Source organism: Empidonax traillii, unplaced genomic scaffold (genome assembly GCF_003031625.1).
Source record: "Empidonax traillii isolate 1590-97213 ecotype Southwest subspecies unplaced genomic scaffold, ASM303162v1 scaffold199:size790550, whole genome shotgun sequence".
In the NCBI taxonomy this organism is placed as follows: Eukaryota; Metazoa; Chordata; class Aves; order Passeriformes; family Tyrannidae; genus Empidonax; species Empidonax traillii.
The window spans coordinates 284,665-304,925 of record NW_020955392.1 but is presented as its reverse complement, the minus strand read 5'-3'; the positions used below and the strand labels follow the sequence as shown (position 1 = coordinate 304,925).

Sequence of the window (20,261 nt, the reverse complement as noted above, 5' to 3'; positions counted from 1 at the left end):
AGCAAGTTGTCTTTTGGCACCAAACTGTGTTTGGAACTATCTCCTCTCTCTTGCATCATCACTCGTGATCAAGAGCCTTCTCTGACATTTTTAATGGCTAAAGCACTTGTTTCAAGAAGTTGAGAGAAATTAGAACACTGAAAACCAAATACTCGGTCTTCAGTTTTTATCCCAGTTCTCTTGCACCCACAAAAGACATCCAGGTCACATTATCTTTGTGTTTTCCACTTTTATACAGAATTTTCCTTCCTCACTGAGTAACAAATATTCTCACCTACTGCAAAAAAGTAATGGTCTCCCCAGCACATCCTTATATAGCTCTTTGAGTAGAATCTCTCTCTAAAAATAGAAATCTCTTTGACATTGAAGCTCCAGGCAGCATGGAAGCTGTTGCACTTCAAGCTGAAGCTTTTGGAAAGCGTGTTCTGTATTTCCTTCACAAGCGTCCCACAAATGTGCAAAATGCATGGCCTGTCCTGTCACGAACTTTGAGTAAATGAGATTTTGTTTGCAGCCAGTGCTGTTGCAGCAATAGCTTCTTAGAAATAAGAAAAAAAAAAAAAAAAAAAAAAAAAAAAAAAAAAAAAAAAAAAAAAAAAAAAAAAAAAAAAAAAAAGAATGCAGCACTGGCAAAAGGTGCTGGATTTACAGCTCTGCAAAAATAACACCCTTTCTTTCCCCCCCCCCCCCGCCCTCAGACACGAGTGCCAGCCTTTCCCAGACTGCCTGACTGGGAAAGATAGCCTGAGTTAAGCCCAGCACTTGCACTGAGGACAGGACAGATGAAAATAAGCAAACAGATATCTCACACATCAGGGTAGCAGTTTTCCCAATTCTCAGGCAGACATTCCTCTTGGGAATACACAGAAAGGAAAGGGCAGGTGGAACACAAATCCTCTTGGTGCAGCTTTTGAAGATGTTGACAACTTGCTCTTACTAAAGCCAGCAACAGAATAGGACAACTCTGCCAGCGTGCCTGCATTGGAGACTGTAAGAATAGGAGGTCTAATTCTTCAGAGCACCGAGTCCAGGAGCATTAAACAGAGCTCTGTGTCAGACTTGATCAGACATGACTGTACAAAAGCAACAGTTGGACTACTGGCATGGGACCCAGAAATCTGGCTCAACTTCCACGTTTACTGTCAGAGTAAAAGAGCATTTCCTCCATGTTCTGACTACTGCTATCCATTCGCTATGCCAAAAAAGTTCTTCTTCCAGCACTGCAATATTCCCCTGGCAGCATATTTAACGTGAATTTGGAAATGCTGATATTTCCAAATTAAGAAATACAAGCAAGTAGTGATAGTAAAATCCAAATGAGGAGATGAGGATATGACTTTAGCCTGCCTTGAGAGAGATTCCTTCTGCCTTCAGTACAAGGGCAAGTCTTATGCTCCACTTGTAAGATACGGAATTTTTACTCTGGTTGGCCCCACACTGGAATTGTGATACATAACTTTACACAGTATTTTATTTAAGAGCTGAAAGGAGCTCATGAATACCAATCTCCAAGTCAATTTTATGAAACATGTACAAACTGACAAAGTGATTCAAGGGTTGCCTACACAAGTAAGGAGTGAGGGGTTGACAGAGTGATCTTTGCTATAGAGACACGTATTCCTATACATTTTATAATTATCTTCAGGGAAAGCCATTTCAGATTAATCCACTGAAAAAAGAAGGAAGAGTTTTATGTGATGGTTTGCATCAATTCAACCATGACAGTTTTAAAGCTTGATAAAATTAAAATTAGGTAAAGTCTGGATATATTCTGAAAAAAAAAATGGAGACAGCAGATTTAATTGTTTGGTTAAAGCACAGGTGTTGTTTTCAGGCAAATGGCAAAGCCCACAGAGGGAATGCTTTTGACTCTGAATTCCCTGGAGATTTTGGAAACATCTCTCAAGAGTCTCAAGTCACCACTTCCTCCAACATTAGGGCCTCCAGCACAAGCACAGCAACCTTGTCTCCTCTTCTGGGAGAAGCAGACCACTGACCTCCCTCGGCAGGCTTAGACACCCTTGGTGTACATCCACCCTCTGAGCATCACTGCTCCTTTCCTGGAGCTTTACTTGAGCCACCAGGGAGAGGTGAGGCTGATGAACATCCAAATTCCCTGATGAGTCACAAAACAGGAGCTGTCCAGGACAGCAGCCAGGCGACACGGGAAGGTCTCTACACCAACCCACGTGTTGGTGCTCACAAAACATTCACCCGGTTTGGCAGAGCTTTCCTTTCTGAACACCAAGATGGACTGGCCCGAGATTGCCCTCAGTTTTAAAAGGCTGTTTCAAAACATCACCCCCTAAGCATGAGGGAAGCTAAGGGAATTTGCGATGTGAAATCCTGGTAAATACACCTACCAGCTCTCCCAGAGGACCATTTTCTTTAGCCTAAGTCTTAAGTTTTATTTAGCTGAACAGTCCACCTGAAGATGACTGCTAGCAATGGGAGCTGGAGCTCAGTCCCTGTATTGAGCTCTCAGCTGAGTTCAGGCCACTCTTTGATTCATACTTCTCCAATGACTGGGAATTCTGTGCTTCCCTTTGAAGATTACTAGGCATTGGGCACTTCCCTTGTGCATAACACAATAACTGTTTAATGCATATTATTTAAATGCTGCATTTACCACATGCTCACGTTATTTGGTTTCTTCAAACAATCTATCCCATTTGCGCTAGTGCAGTCCCCAAAGCCCCCCTACCCTGTAATCTGAGCCTGGCCCAGTTGTGCCGAGCATTGTACACACAGGAACTCTCACAACAAACACAGTGCCACTGCTCTCTCCACTGGGACTGAGGCAAAGCTTCCAGTTACCTCTTCATGATCCTGCTGGTGTCGACTGAATCGCTGCCTCAGCAGTGAGGCAAGTAGCAAGAAATACATCACTGGGCACACATTTCAGGATAACCTTGACATCACTGCCAGTGATAGCTCCGGCCCTCGCTGAAACAGAAACCTGCAAGACGGCATTTGCTCCTTCTTGCTGCCTTTGCTATTCCTTGAGGGGAGGGTGATCATATGCCATGCCTGTGTATTTGCAAGCTCATGACATAATGGTAAGGGATTGTCATAAACAATACCATTTCGGGGAATGGACTGAGGAGGCCGAACATTTCAACTGTCACTGGAGTAGTTTTGCTTTAAGGATTAAATGTGTTGTCTCAAATCCAGATTTGTAATGAGAACCCTCCTGACTTTCCCTCTCTGCTTGCTCTCCGTGCCCCCTGCTTCAGGAGAATGTGGGCAGATGACCAATGGAGTGAAAATGAGACAGGGGAGTCACACAGGACAGAGTAATTGATACAGGATACGAAGGTAGGAATGAGTGGATTTGACAAAGTAGCTACACTAGTAGCTGAGTGGCTCCTTTGCCTGCTAGTAGGATGGATTTGTAGCCTGTGTGTCAATAATTGAGAAGCCAGTCATCCCCCCCAAGTCATACCACTCCAAAAAACCCCTCACACCCCTTATGTCCCTCTCCAAATGTTGCTTAATCTGAAAGGCAAGTCACAAGCCAAAGTTTCAGATTACACAACCATATTTTGAACCAACCTGAGGAAAGCACAAAGACCTCCAGCAAAGTCTTTTTTCTATTTTTTCCCACCCATTTTTAAGAAACTGAAGGTTTTAGTTACTTCTCACATACATCTGCTGCTTTCTACCACCAGCTATGAGTCCAGGCTAGGAATGTTGTTATCTTCGTGACAGTGTGCACATACCCCACCATTCTCTTAGCACCACCACAAGACATGTATTTCAGATGGCACTTCTTGCTTTTTACCTTTCATTTACCTGTCCTTTGATTGTAATTCTGGTATAAGAAATGTGCCATTTTTTCTACTGGAAACACATGGCACATGGTCTTAGGACCATACTAAAAGTGCAAGCATAGAGCAGTTCCACTGCTGTAGCAGTGGCAAGAGCTCAGGCCAAGATTAGGCAGTGGATATCCTTATCACAAGAACTGTCTATTGTAGCACTTCACATGTTGCCTTCAACTGTTCAGTAGCAGATAATACAGACATTTTAATTCTCTATTTAGTCTCCCTTAACCTTATCATCACAGAAATTCTATTCTCCAGGCCATAAGCTGTGCTGTAGGTAAAGACTTCTGATGCCACTGAAGCACTCAGTAGAGATGCATTACTTTCTCAATCTCAAAAAAGTGTTGACAATTCAATCATCTCTCTGCACAGGGGGCAGTGGGAAAGAAAAAATGAAATGCAGCTACAGTGTTCATGGAGAGATCAAAGATGGTTAGGATTTGTAAATAAGCCAGGAAGCATACAGCCAGGGCAAGAGGGCAAGAAGGAAAGGGGATGGAAACGGAGCAGACAAGGCACAGCCACCCTATTGACAGGCAATGGCATCATTCCTCTCCTTGCCACACGTTCCCCAATTCACTGGTGAAAAAGTCAATCAGCACAACATTTTAGTTTTGACACATCAACAAGTATGCAGCTGGACACCCCAAAAAAGGATAATCCAGACCCAGGCTATGCAGTGGCTGTGCTGTACAAAACGAATAACAGACTCAAAGTGCTGTACACCCGAGCTCACTATTGGGAAATCTGCTGCGCCGCCAGCATACCAGATCGATATTTCAGAGGTCATTATCTCATCCCTTCTTCAGCTGCTGACTTTGGATTGCTGCCAGAAAAAAGGCAGCCACTAGAAAGATGATACACCGGTACATTAGGCAAGGCTTTGGGGAATTTGAGCAGGCTTTTCTTTTCACTGAGACCGGTCTGCTCCCTGGTTCCAAATGGCACAAGCACTCCGTCCACGTATAAATGGTCAAACGGGTTCTCCAGCCCTCCCACACCAGTACACACAAGTTGTACCAAACTGTATTTGTCAAATACACTATGAAGAGAACTGAACTTTTATAAAAATACTTCTCACACTGTGGAGAGGAGGAGATAACAGCCTCCAAGCTGAAGTAGAATAAAGAAGTGTGATTTCACATGTACAGTGTAACGGAAGGACTGACTGGAGACAGAGTTGAGCAACAAGCAAACCAATAAGTAGATGGTACCATGTCCCCTCTGCATGAGTGTCCCATGAGCTTTTACATGAGCAAACCATGATTAAAGTTCTGCTTTAGTTTTGAGTTGGTTAGCAAAGCCAGAACCTTTGCAACAGGACCAGTGGATTCTAAAGTTAAAAAGCACCTTTGCTTTATACGGCTTAGCATCCCGTATCTCGTATTTTGTCATAAACGTTATACCACTGTTCAACTTTTCTAATGATGGTCTTTGTGATAATGGCAGCACTCCCATCTACTCAGGCAGTAACCTTGTATTTCCCCTTCTGGAATGACTTTTTGAACATATTTGCTCTTTTCTCTTCTGATCTCTGTTATATTTTCTCATAACACATTTAGAAATATAATTAGCTTTACAGACAGACATGAAAGCCACCTCTAGAACACTGATGTCTCTTGGAGCTTTCCCTTAAGACCAGAAGGAGAAAAGAGTGTGCTCAACTGCCCAATTCCCAGTATCATCATCCTGCTACTTGGGAAGAATTAGGTGACAGGAAATATTCTGTGCTTACCTTGAAGCCAAAGATACTTCATTATTCAAAGCTTCCTCTCGGGAAAAGCATTTGGGAGACAGCTCAGAAGCATCTTTGTTTAACCCAGTTAATTAACAGATATTTGCATGGTCTCACTAGTCTTACTAGTTTAAACCCTATCCAAACTCCCCGAAGAAGGGGGCACAGGAGACTTTAAGGTAAAACACAGAAAACTGTATTTTGCAATGCTCACACCCATCTGTATTTATACCAGCTATATTTATAGCAGCTAAAGTCACAACACTTGAGCTTTAGCATCTGACATGCTCTGGGGGCAAGGCTCCTCTCTGCATTCCCATCCCTTCAGAGGAGCTGGGAGGGGTTGGATCTCACACTTCTGGTGAATTTGCCTTGTCTGAAGGTTTTAAATTGTGGCTGTTACTGTGACTGATTCTGAAGGAAAGTAGCCTATCTGTTGGGAGAAATTCAGTATAGACAGGATGGCAACTGGAATCAGGTTGACGGAAAGCTACCTCCAGGAGGCACGGATGCAAATGGCTTGAACCACATCATGCAGCAGCCTCGTGCTCAAGTGTAGGCATGCTAATGAAAAGAGACTAGAATTTGGTATACCAGCACCAAAGAGGCCCTTCATAGGGGGAAAATGCACACTGCCACCATGGAACATGTGTACAGAATACAGGCACACAGGTAAGTCAGCCCATGCCACCTCCAGTCAGCGACACTGTTATCTCAGTAGTATTTCACCCATCATGCTTAAAATGTATTCCTTAACCTTGAGACCTGTCCTGCCAAAAATGCCTTCAGCTTAGACCAGAACCCACTATTTCCAACGAATATATGTGGATGCAAAGCCCAGACAGGAGTTCTAGGCAAGAACATTTCCTAGTCATATGGTTTTGGAAACTTCTCAAGGAATTCCTAAACTATGCTACCATTACTCAGTAAAATCTGCAAGTGGCTCAAATTCCCTTTCTGCAGATCTGATAATTCTTTCCTGTCAGCTCATCTCTTTCTGTCTACTGACAGCTACTTACTCTTTATATACATATAAAAAAAGAGAAAATTAAGAACACGAAGGTCTTTCAGTTTTCCACATATATGGCCACAAAGCCTGAGAAGCAGTTGCAGCTTCCCTTGTTTTTGTTACCCTGACATATGGACCAGGAAAATTAAATACCTTCTGACCTTTGATTTTCCCAGCTGTCTGTCTGAAGCTTGTCCTGGTCTCCAATATCCATGTGTCCCCAAGCTGCTGTGAAGACTTTTGCTTTCTTGCTGAAGACAGCATTGTTATTCTGGAGCTGGAACAGGAGTTGCATGTTAACCGTGTAGTAGAAAGATATCTGCTGTATAGACACATTTCATGCAAAATAAACTGTTGCAAACCTTCAAGAAGCCTACATTTATCAACCACTAAAACAACTTGTCAAGCTTTATTATGTTTTTGAGAGGGTGTTTTCCCTTTTAGCTTCAGATTGCCTCATTATTTTAAGCACGCAGCCTACAAGTTGATGTCATTACTTAGCTTCCAAATCATGATGCAAGTCAAAGCACCTTAATTACAGTTATTCCAGCAAAGGCCTTGATTCCTTGCACAAAAAGAGGACCTATGGGCTGATAACAGGCCCTATCTTTGTTTCCAGATGTGTTGATTTAAAGCCGAAAACTCGCAGTTTGTTTTCAGATAGAGTTGAAAAAGCATAGACATTTAAAACTATAAATACAGTTTTAAATAATGGCAGGTTTAGAGATGGTAGGCAAAGATTGGATCCATATGCATCCACCAAAAGGCTTGTGCCACTGACTGGATTTTTTAAGAGATGGTTATGTGGCCAGAGAACAGAGAACTCATATCTGAATTTTTGGATGATTTTATAATATCCATTGTTGGGATATTGCTGTAGGGTTTATGACAGAAGAGATGAAGTGCCCTTTTTTTAGTGTTTTTTTTTTTTTTTTTTTTAAGATTCATTTAAATTGGACTTTAACTTAATTATGCTTTCTGTTAAAGTTATCTGTCTGTATTAAAAAACATAGATTTAGAAACATCAGAACTGTATTCAGGGTGTCAAATGTTAGAATTGCACGTTGTTTTCTTTAGGGGAAAGATTACTTATTAAAAGAGAGCATCAAACACTTGTTGCTTTAATATTGGTATTAACAACAAAAGAAGAGGCACTCCCACTTTCCTGCATACTGAGGCCTGTTATCTCTGCCTCTTTCCCATTTTATATCTCTGATACTACAATAAAAGACTTGTAAATAAGAAACCAGACACCCTGTTCTATGCTCACACCTGTATTTTTTCCAACAGTAAAAAAATCAATATTTCTTGAAAACTTAGGACCCCCTTCCCCCTTATAACAGTATTTTCATTCTTCTCCACCCAGAAACAATTCTCAACACAAACAGGCCAAACTGACACTTGTGGAACGCTGTACTGACACCAAGTGAGAAATATGAACTGTACTTACCACTAATTTGCATATTTGCACCTCAAACAAGTGTAAGGACCACCTGTGGGAAGAAAAGGGGGGAAAAAAAGCCTTCAGAAACCTCCTCACATTAAAATATTAAAAAACCCATCAGGGGTGACTCAGTTACCTGGCACACAACCCCTGAAGAGAGGTACTAAAATCTTAATGTTACATGCAGAAAGTCATGTAAAGTGGCAGGTAGATGGAGAATGCTTAGAGAGTACAAAAATAATACAAAATTCCCATAAAATGGGAAGGCTTAGACGGATAAGTTTTTTTCCTAAACACAAAACAGGTCACCACTACTGCAGGGAAAAATTTACAAGACCTCAACACAAGGCACATTTATACAATGGCACTCTATCAGTTAATGATGAGACTGGAGCGACTGCACAGAATAAGGGCTCCGATTAAGGTTAAAAATTATTTTATTTCAAAAGGGCTATTTAATATAAATTTCTCAATGTAAATTTAATATAAATTTCTTAACTAAACAGTTTGCTACTGCAGTAAAAATGACTGCTTTAAAAGCTGGCCAGCTGTTGGGTCCGAGAAGGTGACATTAAATTGGAAATCACTGTTCAGCAGGGGAGTAACAACTGTCAGGGGACATACCCTCGTGAGAACCCTTCACCCTTTGTTACTGGAGTTTAGTCAACAGTTTAAAAAGAAAACACAAAGTCGCCGCTAGTAAAGCTTGCAGATGACCCCACTAGAGCAGTAAACAATAATGAAGATGGACAAGTGATCTACACAAGTCCCCTTTGCCTGGTAATCTGTGCTATTTTGGGCAACATGTTTCATCACAACAAAGCACAAGGCCACCCAAAACCAACACTGAGGACACACAAATAAACATAAACAAGGTTCACTGAAACCAGCTTCAAGCCCTGAGGGCCAACAGCAGTGCAGATGAGGCTTCAGGAATTAGACAGGATATTCAATGGAATAGGCTCTTCCAGAAGCTACTCTGTCTGTACGAGCAAGTGGCCTGAAATGGCAGGGAAGTTTATTTCCACTCCATCCAGTGGCAATATTTTTCTGTTGTGTTGTTTAAAAGGGGCCAGCAAACTGGAAAAGGATCAGTAAATAGTTTTGAGAACAACCCATGGTTTGGAAAGTTTGCTTTGAATCGAGAGTCAAGCTGTGCAAATATATGTATATTTTAAAGCCACAGCAGTCTCACTTGAATAGATAAAGGTTTTAAATGGATTGCATAAATGCTCAGATTGCCCATTTCCTGAAACTGGTTGCTCAGTCAGGCTACATGCGAAGCACAGCACTTAGACACACATCCCAGATACAGGTACATACCCCCAGGCCCAGAATAAACTCCAAAATAAAATTAAGATATACATCATCCCTCCCAAAAGTCAACGGTAAAAACAAGATGATGAAATATCCTAATAATTCTTCATTGAGCAATTAGAGAACCAGGACTGCAGAGCGTCCTCAAGTCCATCTCCCTGGCTTTAAACTTCAACTCATTGACCTTGTTACCAGGTTCAACATAGCTCAGCTCTCTGCTCTGCTTATTATAGGGCTCAGACACACACCCAAGATCATCAGCCGGTAAGCTGAGCCCCAGTTGCTGTCTGTGCATCCACTTGCAGCCACAACAAGTGACAGGTGCATCTACTCCAGCTTTTCAGATTCATCAGGGCTACATTTTCGAAGCGAATTTCCCCGTTATCCTGATTTCACAGGATGGAAGAAGCCTTGGGCTTGTACAAACTAAACTGCTTTCAGACTAAATCGAAGGAGGAGATCTAATATTGCTTTCACCGGTTAAGAAACTGAGCGGAATTGCCAAGTGCTGCAGGCACCCACGGCTGCTCCAGCCTCAGCAGCATTCCACAGCTACCACCACCCCACGGTAGTTACCATCCCACATTTTGCCCCCCCACATACCTGTGCCTCTGGGATGTGATCTCTCTCCAGGCCATCACAGCACCCAGTCCCTGCTCGCTCACAGTTTCAGCCCAAGTCTTTACAGACCCTCCTGAAGAGCCTCTGCACAGCCCCCAGTCCCTGCTGCTTGTGGACTGGTGCCAGGAGGTCCTGGATCCTCTGGAGTGCTCTGATAACAGCAAACATCCTGGCCGAGTTCCTCACAAAAGGAACTTTCCTCTAAGATTAACATTGCTGTGGATTTGAGGAATCGCTCAGCACTTGACATTTTAATCGGCAAAGGGCACTCCTGACAGTGAGAAATTCCAGATGCTGCGGTTATCTGGGAATAAAAAGAAATTACATACTTCAGGTAAATTGAATAACGAAGAGTCCTGACTGAAGGGGAGCAGGAAAGCAACACAGGCAGCACCAGGGGACAACAGGGTGAAACTCTTCAGTGTGCCCCAGGAGCAGCTGTGTCTTGACAGGTTCAGCATTAACAGTACCAGCTCAGTTTTGCTGTGTTATACTGGAATTGCAGGCGTTGAAAATCTAAGAAAATATTTACAAATATATTTTCGCAGTAGTGAGATCCCATATAGAAAAAAACCACCCTTTTTCTTCCTAAAGAAAGCTCCAGCTCAAAGCACAGAGCAAGAAACAAGAACCTGAGAAGCCGGGGCTGCACATTGAGGCAAGAGCAATCACTAGTTTTGGAAGAACCTCTTCTGCTTTACAACCAAATATGCCTTGCTTGAAGTTCCCAAGAACCGGATAAAAGTTTCTTACTGTCCCCTCTGTGACCAAGTTGGCAGCTTTTGTTTCCCAGTGGGGTCTTCAAAGGCTTTTCCGTTCTTCCTCTGAGAGAAAACTGTCCACTGAATACATATTTTACCAAGAAGATCCTGGAGATGTTCTTGGGATTTTATTTATTTTTTTTTTAATTTTTCCCAGAAATTTGAAAAGTTTTGGTTTATACGTGTAAATGATTTGCTCATTTGTGTGGGTTTCCAGTAAAGACAAACAAACAAAGCCAGAAACAATGACAGCTTGCCTGGCAAGGCAGTCTGTGTATTGTTGAGTAAGCTGGCAGTATGCTGAGGCTAAAATAACACAAATGACGAGGGGATATTCTACCCTAGCAGCACCCTGCTATAATTTATCACACAATCTGCCCCTGCCCATTTTTTGGGCACTGCTATCTCCTTGCTTTTTTTTTTCCCCCCAACAGAAACCCCAAAAAAAAAGGATAATACAAAATGGACTGAGAGGTCCTTTCAACAACTTTAAAAGGAAATTCAATGCCCATGTCTTTTTTTTTTTTTTTTTTTTTTTTTTTTTTTTTTTTTTTTTTTTTAATGCTACCAAGGAGTCTGTTTAAAAACTCATGTAAGTGGTTGAGCTGCCTAGAAATTCATGTAGAGCTACTAACATTGTCATTTGTACTTTTGATTTTTAACACAAATCACTGAAGTTATGGAATAGGTATCAGTTTCTCTCCTGAAACAGCTTTAATAGTAATTGATGACAGAACCGACCCCAGATTCTCAAACACTTAATAAAGAAACAGAAACAAGTTTTCTTCTCACAATATAGGTATCACATTATGCTGTTTCACATGTTGCTATAATGGCTGTTTACATGTCACTCAAAATTCCTCATGGCACCTACATTAAATATTTCCATTCAGGCCTAGGATGTCTTGCAAAATTTTAATAGCATATCCTCCTATTAAAAAAAAAACACCAGCTCAACCCAAATTCTAGTTCATATATGAAGCAAAACATTCTAAACACTGTCCAAACTGCCATTTCTTCCCAAAGCACAAGGAAGTTTATGCTCTTGTCTAAGCGGAGCTAAACAGAGCAGCATACCACTCCATATTTGTAAATGTTAACTCTGCAAGGTAGGGACTGGCTCCTGTATGCACCAGGCTTCTGGTCCTTCCCTGCTCCAAAAGCCACAATATGACATATGGGTACGTGCAAATTGAAGCAGCAAAGACAGACCTGGTGGCCCTGCCACAGAAAAACGTGCACTCTCACTTTTCGTGCCACATGTCATCCTGACTCCAAGAATTTTTTCAGAATTGCTTCCAGAAATGTGTTTTAGGTACCAGCTCCATGGCTTAATGATGTATTTGGGATAATTCCATGAGTCTGTGGGGCAGTTGCACCCCCAAATTTGGTGTATATCAGCAGTAGCTTCCCTAGAGTCAGTGGGGACTGTCTCTGCTGCTGTGAGTGTAGTATGAAGAGTTTAGAACTATGCTACTTCTTTAAAAATGTTCAAGGAAATGCTGGGAGAATTAATAGGGACAACACATGTAATCACCAACTGAATGTCGTATAAGGCCAAAGTACTCACGCCAACAGGTAGAAGACTGACATCAAAGAACCCAAGGACAGCCCTTTTTTGTGTATGTGTCATTCTAAAATAGACTCCTGCAAGCATCCTGGTTAATATAACACACTCTTTGCCAAATATGTACTTTAAAAATAGCAGTCAACTGTACAGCATACCTTGAGTGGTGTTAAAGTTGTCTAGGTTTTGTTATACAAAGACTAGGATAAGTTATAACATGCTGCCAGTGGAAAAAGGAGTGAAACGGCAAAAATGGAGCTGCGTAAGATTCTTGAATGAGAACTCAACAGGGAAGGTTAAACTGTAACAGGCATGCCACGACTTCAATAAATTAGGGCACTCACTCAGATGACTAAACATGGATTTAGGATCTCCAGGGATTCAGATGTTTACAGTTTGGCAATTAAATCTACCCTTGGGCATCCAAGGAAAAAATGTCCAGTATACCAGGAGTCTCCATACCTACGGCTCTAACAGCATGTAGATCTTGACATCCTGCCCAAAGAGGCCTTCTTTACACTCTTTTGAAATCCCGGTGTAGATTTCAGCTTTGGTAGTCTTTTATTTTCGGAGGAACTAATGTGGTTTTTGGCATTCCTTCTCAACAGTGATCAACTGATTATTGTCCCAAGTTTCTATGTCTCCCAGTTTTAAAAAAATAAGTCCAGCCTGTCTGAGATCTAGCTCACAAGTTCAGTAAAGCAGAAAGATTGTATTTGTTATTACTGGCCAGAACTGTATTAACCTCAACTGGGACAAGTTACTAGGAAATTGTTTCTGATCAATATTACTGCTTTTTTTTTTTCCTTTGGTACAGATAAAAGTAAGTTGAGGACCTGGTTGCTGCTACTTTCAAATGAACACTAACTGTGCAATTTGGAACTTGTTTTTGACTCCCTGTAGGTCCGCAGCAAAAGCAAAGCAGCCAAGGCCGGGCTGTGTGAGGGGGATGAGGTGGTGTCCATCAACGGCAAGCCCTGTGGAGACCTGACCTATGCTGAGGTCATCGTTCTCATGGAAAGCCTGACTGACGTCCTGCAGATGCTTATCAAGAGGTACAGGAATACTCAGAATGCTTTGGTGCAGCTGAGGGAATCACCTGGAAAATGCTGGCTTTGAGCACACTCATTTTACAGGCCTACACTGTGAGCTGCTGATAGTCCTGTTGCTGATGTCTGTGACTCTGCTTGTCTGCATGGAAAAGGCGGGAAGACAGAGTATTTGAGCTGGAGGAATTAATGCACATGATTTCAACAGCAGTGTTTGGGCACAGAATGAAGAATGCAGTCTCCAGAGAGAAGTATTCCTTATATTTGCAAACTGCAGAGCCTTGGGTTCAATTATTCTCTCTCCCCCTTTGAAGCAGTGAAGTGTTGTTATTCCCCACAGATAGGGAAGTGAGGCTTACAAAAAGCAAAGGCTGTATAGATGGGGAAAGTGTGTTACACAGATATGCCTTGATGATGACATGGCAAATGGTCTTCTTGGGTGGCAGAATGCGTTAGGAGTCAGAAGGGGGAGAGGGTCTGGAAGTCAGGAATTCTATTTCTGGAGCTGTTATCACCTCCCCAGACGAGATGGGGCAAGTCACTTACAGCTCTCTGGGTCTCAACTTCTGCATTTATAAAATGGTGAGGGTGAATTTCAATTGTCTTTGAAAATGCTTTGAGTTTCTTAGAGAAGCTTCATGTAAATCTGCAAATCTGCTCGTTGCACATTAGTCTACTGCAATGCCTGCCCACCTCCTGAAAGCACATCTATGAATTCAGACAAGATGAACTCTGAATTGCCTTCACTGGGGGTAAGAAGAGGATGAAAAGACTTGAAACTTCCACAGTCCCTCCTTGTAAGGATGTAAGGGTACCATTTGGGTGCTCCTCATGCGGTACCTGCGTTCTTACATTTTTAATTCATAACATGACCAGTGGAACTGCACTTGTAAAAATGGCATTTGTAGCTGACCACTTGTCTTTGCAGCCACAGAAATAGCTCCACATGCTTTGAGTCCTGCCTGTTGCCATTCTACAACTGATATTTCAGTTGTCTGAAGGCCACAGGACACCCTGGCTGAGAGGGACTCTCCCTCGGCCCTGCTTGAATGTACGGTGAACAGAAACACACAGTTTGGAAAGCAGAACCAAAACACCGCTTAGACCACCTAATTCAGTGTTTCATGGAACAAAACCATGTCTGGTAGAAATAATAAGGAACCTGCAGTTGTTCAACACTCTGAAAGTGATAAAATGTTCAAAAGGATTCACTATGAGAATCTTTGAATTTCTTTGTGTCTCCCAAATCCCAGCCTGTGCTGCCAGTAGCTTCCCAGGTATGGGAGAATAGACTGAAACATTTCTCTTCCCCCCCCACCTTGTTTGTGGGTACCATCCCTCTCAGCACTACCACCAGAAGGACTTTTCAGGAAGTGTCTTAGCATCCTCTGAGAGCAATGAGAAGCAAATCCTTCCTTTCCTGAGTAGCCACTTGTTAGCAGCCACCTCAAGAAAAAGCTGGAAATCACGAGGAAAGAATAATTACAGTGGTATTCCAATGGTGATCTTTACATCTAAGTATCTTTTGTTGGCAGGGAAGAATATTTTCCATTGGGAATATACTGGTTGTTCCTGAACCATCTGCATGAAGGATGAGGTTTTCACAGGCATTAATTGTTGGCCTAATTTTGCTCTTATTAATCTTCCTGGGAGGCAAATTAGGCTTCCCAAGTAGTTTAAAAAAAAAAGCTACTTGGCCTTTGATGTCTACAAGAAGTTTTCCCAATTCCCTGTAAAGCACAGTCAGTTACTGAGCAGCAGAGCCCAGAAAATGTCCTGTTTGCAGTATCAGAGGAAAGCGACACCCTGCAGGGCGGGCACTCTCCAGATGCCATGTGGGGGAGCATCTCCTGACCTTCCCGACAAATGCTGAACAGATGTATCCGGGAAAACACGGAGAGTGGGGCCTGAAACACCAGCCTGCCCTTTTCTCATCAGTGGGAGCAACTCCTGGGCTACTGCTGAGTCTAGAAAGAACATTTCCAGGGGGAAGGAGGGAGTGTGCTCAGTGCATACCGACATGAAATGCACCATGTAGGGAGTAAAACATGAGTCTGAGACAAACCCTGCCGTGCTGACTCCGTGGGTTCTGCTTCCTTCCTGGAATTACACCAGGGCTGTTGTTCCTGCAGCGAGCTGGAAAGGCCTGAAACAAAAATAATAATTTGACAAAACAGTCTCTTAAATGACAAAAAAAAAAGAGGTCAGCCCCAGTATTCTGCCTTTTGACAGAGGATAACATTTATGTCTATATAGAGTAGAAGTATATCCATATGTAGCAAGGGCCTTTTAAGGTGGAAATTTTTCCCTCTCACACATGCACACAATCACTCAGCTACCAATAAAGGCTAACAATTAGCTGGCCCAGCCCCCAGTCCATATCTTACATGGAAATGTTTACAGATTTCAGTAATTTATCTGTGCTTCAGAGCAGTACAATTGATCATCCAAATAGCATAATATGATGGGATCCAGCAGCACTCACAAGGAGCTCCCTAAATTAAAATCCGTCTGACCTTTCTGTAGCTCCATATGTGGGGAAATGGATGTTACACATTTTGTGCTTTTTGAGGCAGACCCAGAGTGCCATGAACAGTGTGCTGCATGGCTAGAAAAACAAGTGATATTGGTGCTGCTTCAGTGCGTTGACAGATCTATTTCTTCTGTTGCTTCTTCCAGCCTTTCTTTTCAAGGGATTCCAAAGTTTTCAGAATACCCAGCACTGCTTTTGATTTACAAAATCTCCATAATATCTAATATGAATACTTTATTGGGGGAACCTACTGCTCCTCTGTTTTGAAAAAGTGTTTTGGTACCTTCTAGTCCATAGAAAGTCTTAATAACATCCTGTAGTTTTGCTGTACAGAGAAAGTTTCTTCTCAAATTAATAGTAGTCAGTATGGTCCTGAAAGAAGCAGTAAAACAGACTAACTGGGCCACGGGAATTAATAGTTTAGGGAAAGGAGCTACACTGAGATTTACAGTAGGCTTCAGGAAGTGAAAATAACATTTTCCAGTTAGAAATATATATTTTTAAGTAACTAGGAAACGTTGCATAGGTTCACTACCCTTTTATGCCGGATCACTGGAATAGGCCCAGAGTATTTTAATTGATCCATGATATATAAGGATGATGATCCTCACAGGAACTCTTTGAATGTGTATTTTAAGTATTCATTCCCCTCCCTCTGATCCTCATCCAGTACTTATGTATCCCTCAGAGAGTGAACTGTTTGGTACAGGAACTCCACGTGAGGATGGTGCCTGGCACAGCTGCAACCACAGAGCCAAAAATTCACCCCTGTTCTGGTGTCATGAAAAGTTAATTTTCTGATGGGCATGTGAAATATTGTCCCAGAAGTCTCAGCAGCATTTGCCTGGAAACCCTGTAACAGAAATGTGTCTTTGAAAGCATCCTGATGTTAGGAATGATACAGTTCTACTACTGCTGTGTAATTTCCCTCTTACTGAACTTTTACATTGAAGAATCTTGAAAAATTCAAAGATGCCTCAATTTCAGATCTCTACATTCTGGGAAAATTCTTCTATTTGTTTGGACCTGCTGACAGGTACCACAGTTAATATAAGGGGTGAAATACTCTAGAGAAACTGCTTTTGTAACTGTATTTACAATGGCTGTGCTTACAGCAGCCTAATTTCTAAAATTACTTGTTTATGTATGTGCAGACCCTCCAGTGGAATCAATGAAACCTTGAGTGCTGAAAGAGCAAATGGAAAGCCCGAGAACGTGAAAAACGAGGACTACAGGGAGAACACCACACTGCAAATTAACAGAGCGACAGAGATACCCCGTGGAGATTTATGCATCACAGAGATATACAGTGGCACTCACCAGGGAGCAGCAGAAAGCAACGTAAACTTTTCTGAGACAAAACAAGACACCACACAAAGCCCCAAAATCACTCCTAAAGTGATAGGCGCCTCCAAAGTGCTCGTGGCAGACGAGGCTGCTCTCAGAGGGAAGACAGAAGAAAGAAGGCCAGGTACTGTGGTGGAGCTGCAGCTGTCCCTCTCCAATGACACAAACAAGGGCACCAGTGCTCCTGCTGTGACTCTCCTGGGGGCAGAGAAAGGCCCCCCTTCAGCACGAGGAGCCAGTGGACAACAGGACGGGACCAGCCCCCTCATTGCAATCCCCCTGGCCGGGAAAGAGGGGCACGTCCAGTGGTCAAACAAAGTAGTCCAGTTTTCCAGCAGCAAAGAGGTCAAGAGGATCCAAGGTGCAGTTCCATCTATCCCCAGGGTGGAGGTGATCCTAGACTGTTCAGACAGGGAGCAGGAAGCGCCCAGGTCTCTGTCTGACAGGGGGTGTGTTGATTCTCAAGCAGAAGGAGGGCAGTCAGAAGCACCTCCTTCCCTCCTCTCCTTTGCAATCTCACCAGAAGGCACAGAGCAGGGAGAAGACAACAAGCCCTCGGAAAAGGAACACAGACCTCTCAAGCACAGGGCAAGGCACGCAAGTAAGTATGTCCCATCGAATCATTTGCACTGCCTGAGGGCATCTTTTGTAACTGTAGATATAATTTCAGGATTTAGAAGGCGTTAGAAAGAAATGTTTAGAGATTTATTTTTTTTTCTGGCAGTTTTCTAACTTTCTCTCTCCTTTTTTCTTTTAAACAATGTTTCTGTTCTTGCTTTAGATATTTTTTCAGGGTACTACAATGCTCCTGGTGACAAGCCAAGAGTATAGCCATGCCTTAACTGTGCTGAATAACTGTGCTTACTGGACTTCCACTTTGAAATTAACTCAGGACTTTGTCCAACTAAAAATACTTACATCTCCAGAAAGGGCTGAACTCTGCTGCTCTTCTAATGCATATTCAGAGACAATCTGTAGACTATTAACAAAAAGAGCAAGTTGCTTGCACATGTGACTCCTGGGGATTTCTCCTTTTATAGCAAAAGCTTTGCGTTGCCATTTGCATCATCTAGAAAATCAAAGCCACGCCACTGCTCTCAAAAGTTAATCAAAAGGGCCAGCAGCAAAGCTTGATGTTGCCTGCAGAAGAGATTTTGACAGACACCAGCATGTGTATAACTGTTACATGATCCTTTTGGTTTTGTCAGCCTTCTCCAGACTGTAAAGTGAACACGCTATTTCTCCTGACTCCCATACCCAGAGGTCAGCTTCAAAATGTGTCCAAGAAGTTTACGTGGAAGTAAACTTGCCAGTTGGGCGTAGAAGTGTATTATTTATTAATTAACCTATTTATTTATTTATCTGTCTATTATTTTCTTCATCTGGGACCTCTCTGTTGGTGGCTTGCTCCTTCCCAGCAATGTGAAGAATCCTGTCTGGGGATTTAGCAGCAGTATGTCAAAGGTGCCTGAATGTGTGCAGTGATATACTGGAGCAACAAGCTATTTCATATGCAGTGTTGGAACTCCTCTGCTAACCCACTGCTAATTCCTCTGGAAGCATATTTTTAGCATGATAACCATTTGTGTCTTATTGGCAAGTGGATTAAGCAGTTACTTATGCCTAAGTGTCTGTATGCAACCCACATATTTTGGGCATATTAAATGAAGAATAAAAGAAAAGTGCCCGTGCTTCACATTTTGGCTGCGAAGGCAGAACCAACTGTGGGACTGTGCCTGTTTTTCTTAAAGAATTACTTGCAGTGCCTGTCTGAAAAGGCAAAAGTACAAAAGCATGAACTGCATTTTACTTGATAAATTCTTCTTTCAAGCAGGACATAGATCCAATTCTTTTCCCATGCCAACTATGATAATCTCAGTTTCTTCTCATCTAGTGGCAAGTCATTATCCTTAGGAACCGCTGATTTAATCTACAAAAACTTTTGCATTATTATTAAAATCCTACCCAGACTTTAGAATGAACAAATTGCTGAGCACAGGGAAAACTCTGTGTGCAGCAAATACTACGCATGTTATCTGCAAAAATAGAGGTTATAATGCAGCACTTCAGTCTGAACTAGAGAAGAAAATTTATTAAAGGTGCTTGATCTCTTTAGCAGGAATTTCCTCTGTAAATAATAATCAGATGATATTTACCTGAACAGGTAACACTCTAGCACTACAGGCCATACTTTCGGAAAGAGCATTTGGATGGTTACAGGACTGAGTTAAGGATTCTGTGATTGGACTCTCCCACGATAAAATATTACAAATTTCTGTGTTTGGGTGCCATGCTCTTTCACAGTTCTTGTGAGAACCATTGGTCCAGTCGTGCTGTCATCTGGCATAATGGCAAAACTCCAATTGTCTTTAATAGGAGAAGTATCAGCTCCATCTACTGACATGGCTAAAAGGATCATGAATAGACAACACCTCATCACGTGGCTTTCTTTAATAGGTTTGCTTTCTGTATATTAGCAAAAGACACTAAATCATTTACTGCTCTATTTTCTTATATCAGAGGCATGTTTTTTCCTTTTGAAATTAGGTGGAAGGGACCTCTGATTTCAAAAGGAACAGCTTTGAATTCCAGCTTTTTTTTTCTGAAGGGAGAAGCCACTGAGGCTGTCACTCATGAGATGCAGTGGCAGAGTATGAGGAAAGGAAAGAAACAGGGACACCACCTGACCAGCACTGCCCCATGAGGCACATGCTCCATATTCCATAACAAGGAAGCAGCCAGGCTGACATACAGAGCATCCATCAGCTTTACAGCTGCATCTGTTCCCCTTCCACATGACTTGATGAAAACCAGTCATTTATGCTTTAAGAAATATGTGCCACTGATACATGCTAGTGAATACACTTGAGAAGTCAGTCGTGTATTCATTCTTGCCACATTTTCAAAATATTCTGGAGCTCTTATATCCTACACAACTTTAGATTATATGCCAGGCAAGTAAGGCTTGTTAAAAGACTGAAACCTGCTTTCCTTGAGCCAAACTCCCACATCTTCCAAGGGGCTGAAAGCTGGTGCTAATAATTTTCTGTG

General features: G+C 42.2%; 1 protein-coding gene and 1 long non-coding RNA gene across 3 annotated transcripts in view; one reads left to right on the top strand and one right to left on the bottom strand.

Moving 5' to 3' along the window:
- Window positions 1-20,261, top strand: part of SYNPO2 (synaptopodin 2) — a 71,904-nt gene that overhangs the window by 35,772 nt on the left and 15,871 nt on the right. For both annotated transcript variants that reach the window (XM_027886976.1, XM_027886977.1), the window contains exons 2-3: window positions 13,185-13,336; window positions 17,018-17,811. In XM_027886976.1, coding sequence (XP_027742777.1) covers window positions 13,185-13,336; window positions 17,018-17,811 — 946 coding nt within the window. The remainder of the gene's footprint in view (window positions 1-13,184; window positions 13,337-17,017; window positions 17,812-20,261) is intronic.
- LOC114059017 overlaps window positions 6,776-20,261 on the bottom strand; it is a 57,166-nt gene continuing 43,680 nt past the window's right edge. The window contains exons 4-9 of the long non-coding RNA XR_003571570.1: window positions 19,021-19,140; window positions 18,129-18,182; window positions 15,396-15,476; window positions 9,936-10,257; window positions 8,022-8,064; window positions 6,776-6,842 (exon numbers count right to left, since the gene is read on the bottom strand). This is a non-coding gene — a long non-coding RNA (uncharacterized LOC114059017). The remainder of the gene's footprint in view (window positions 6,843-8,021; window positions 8,065-9,935; window positions 10,258-15,395; window positions 15,477-18,128; window positions 18,183-19,020; window positions 19,141-20,261) is intronic.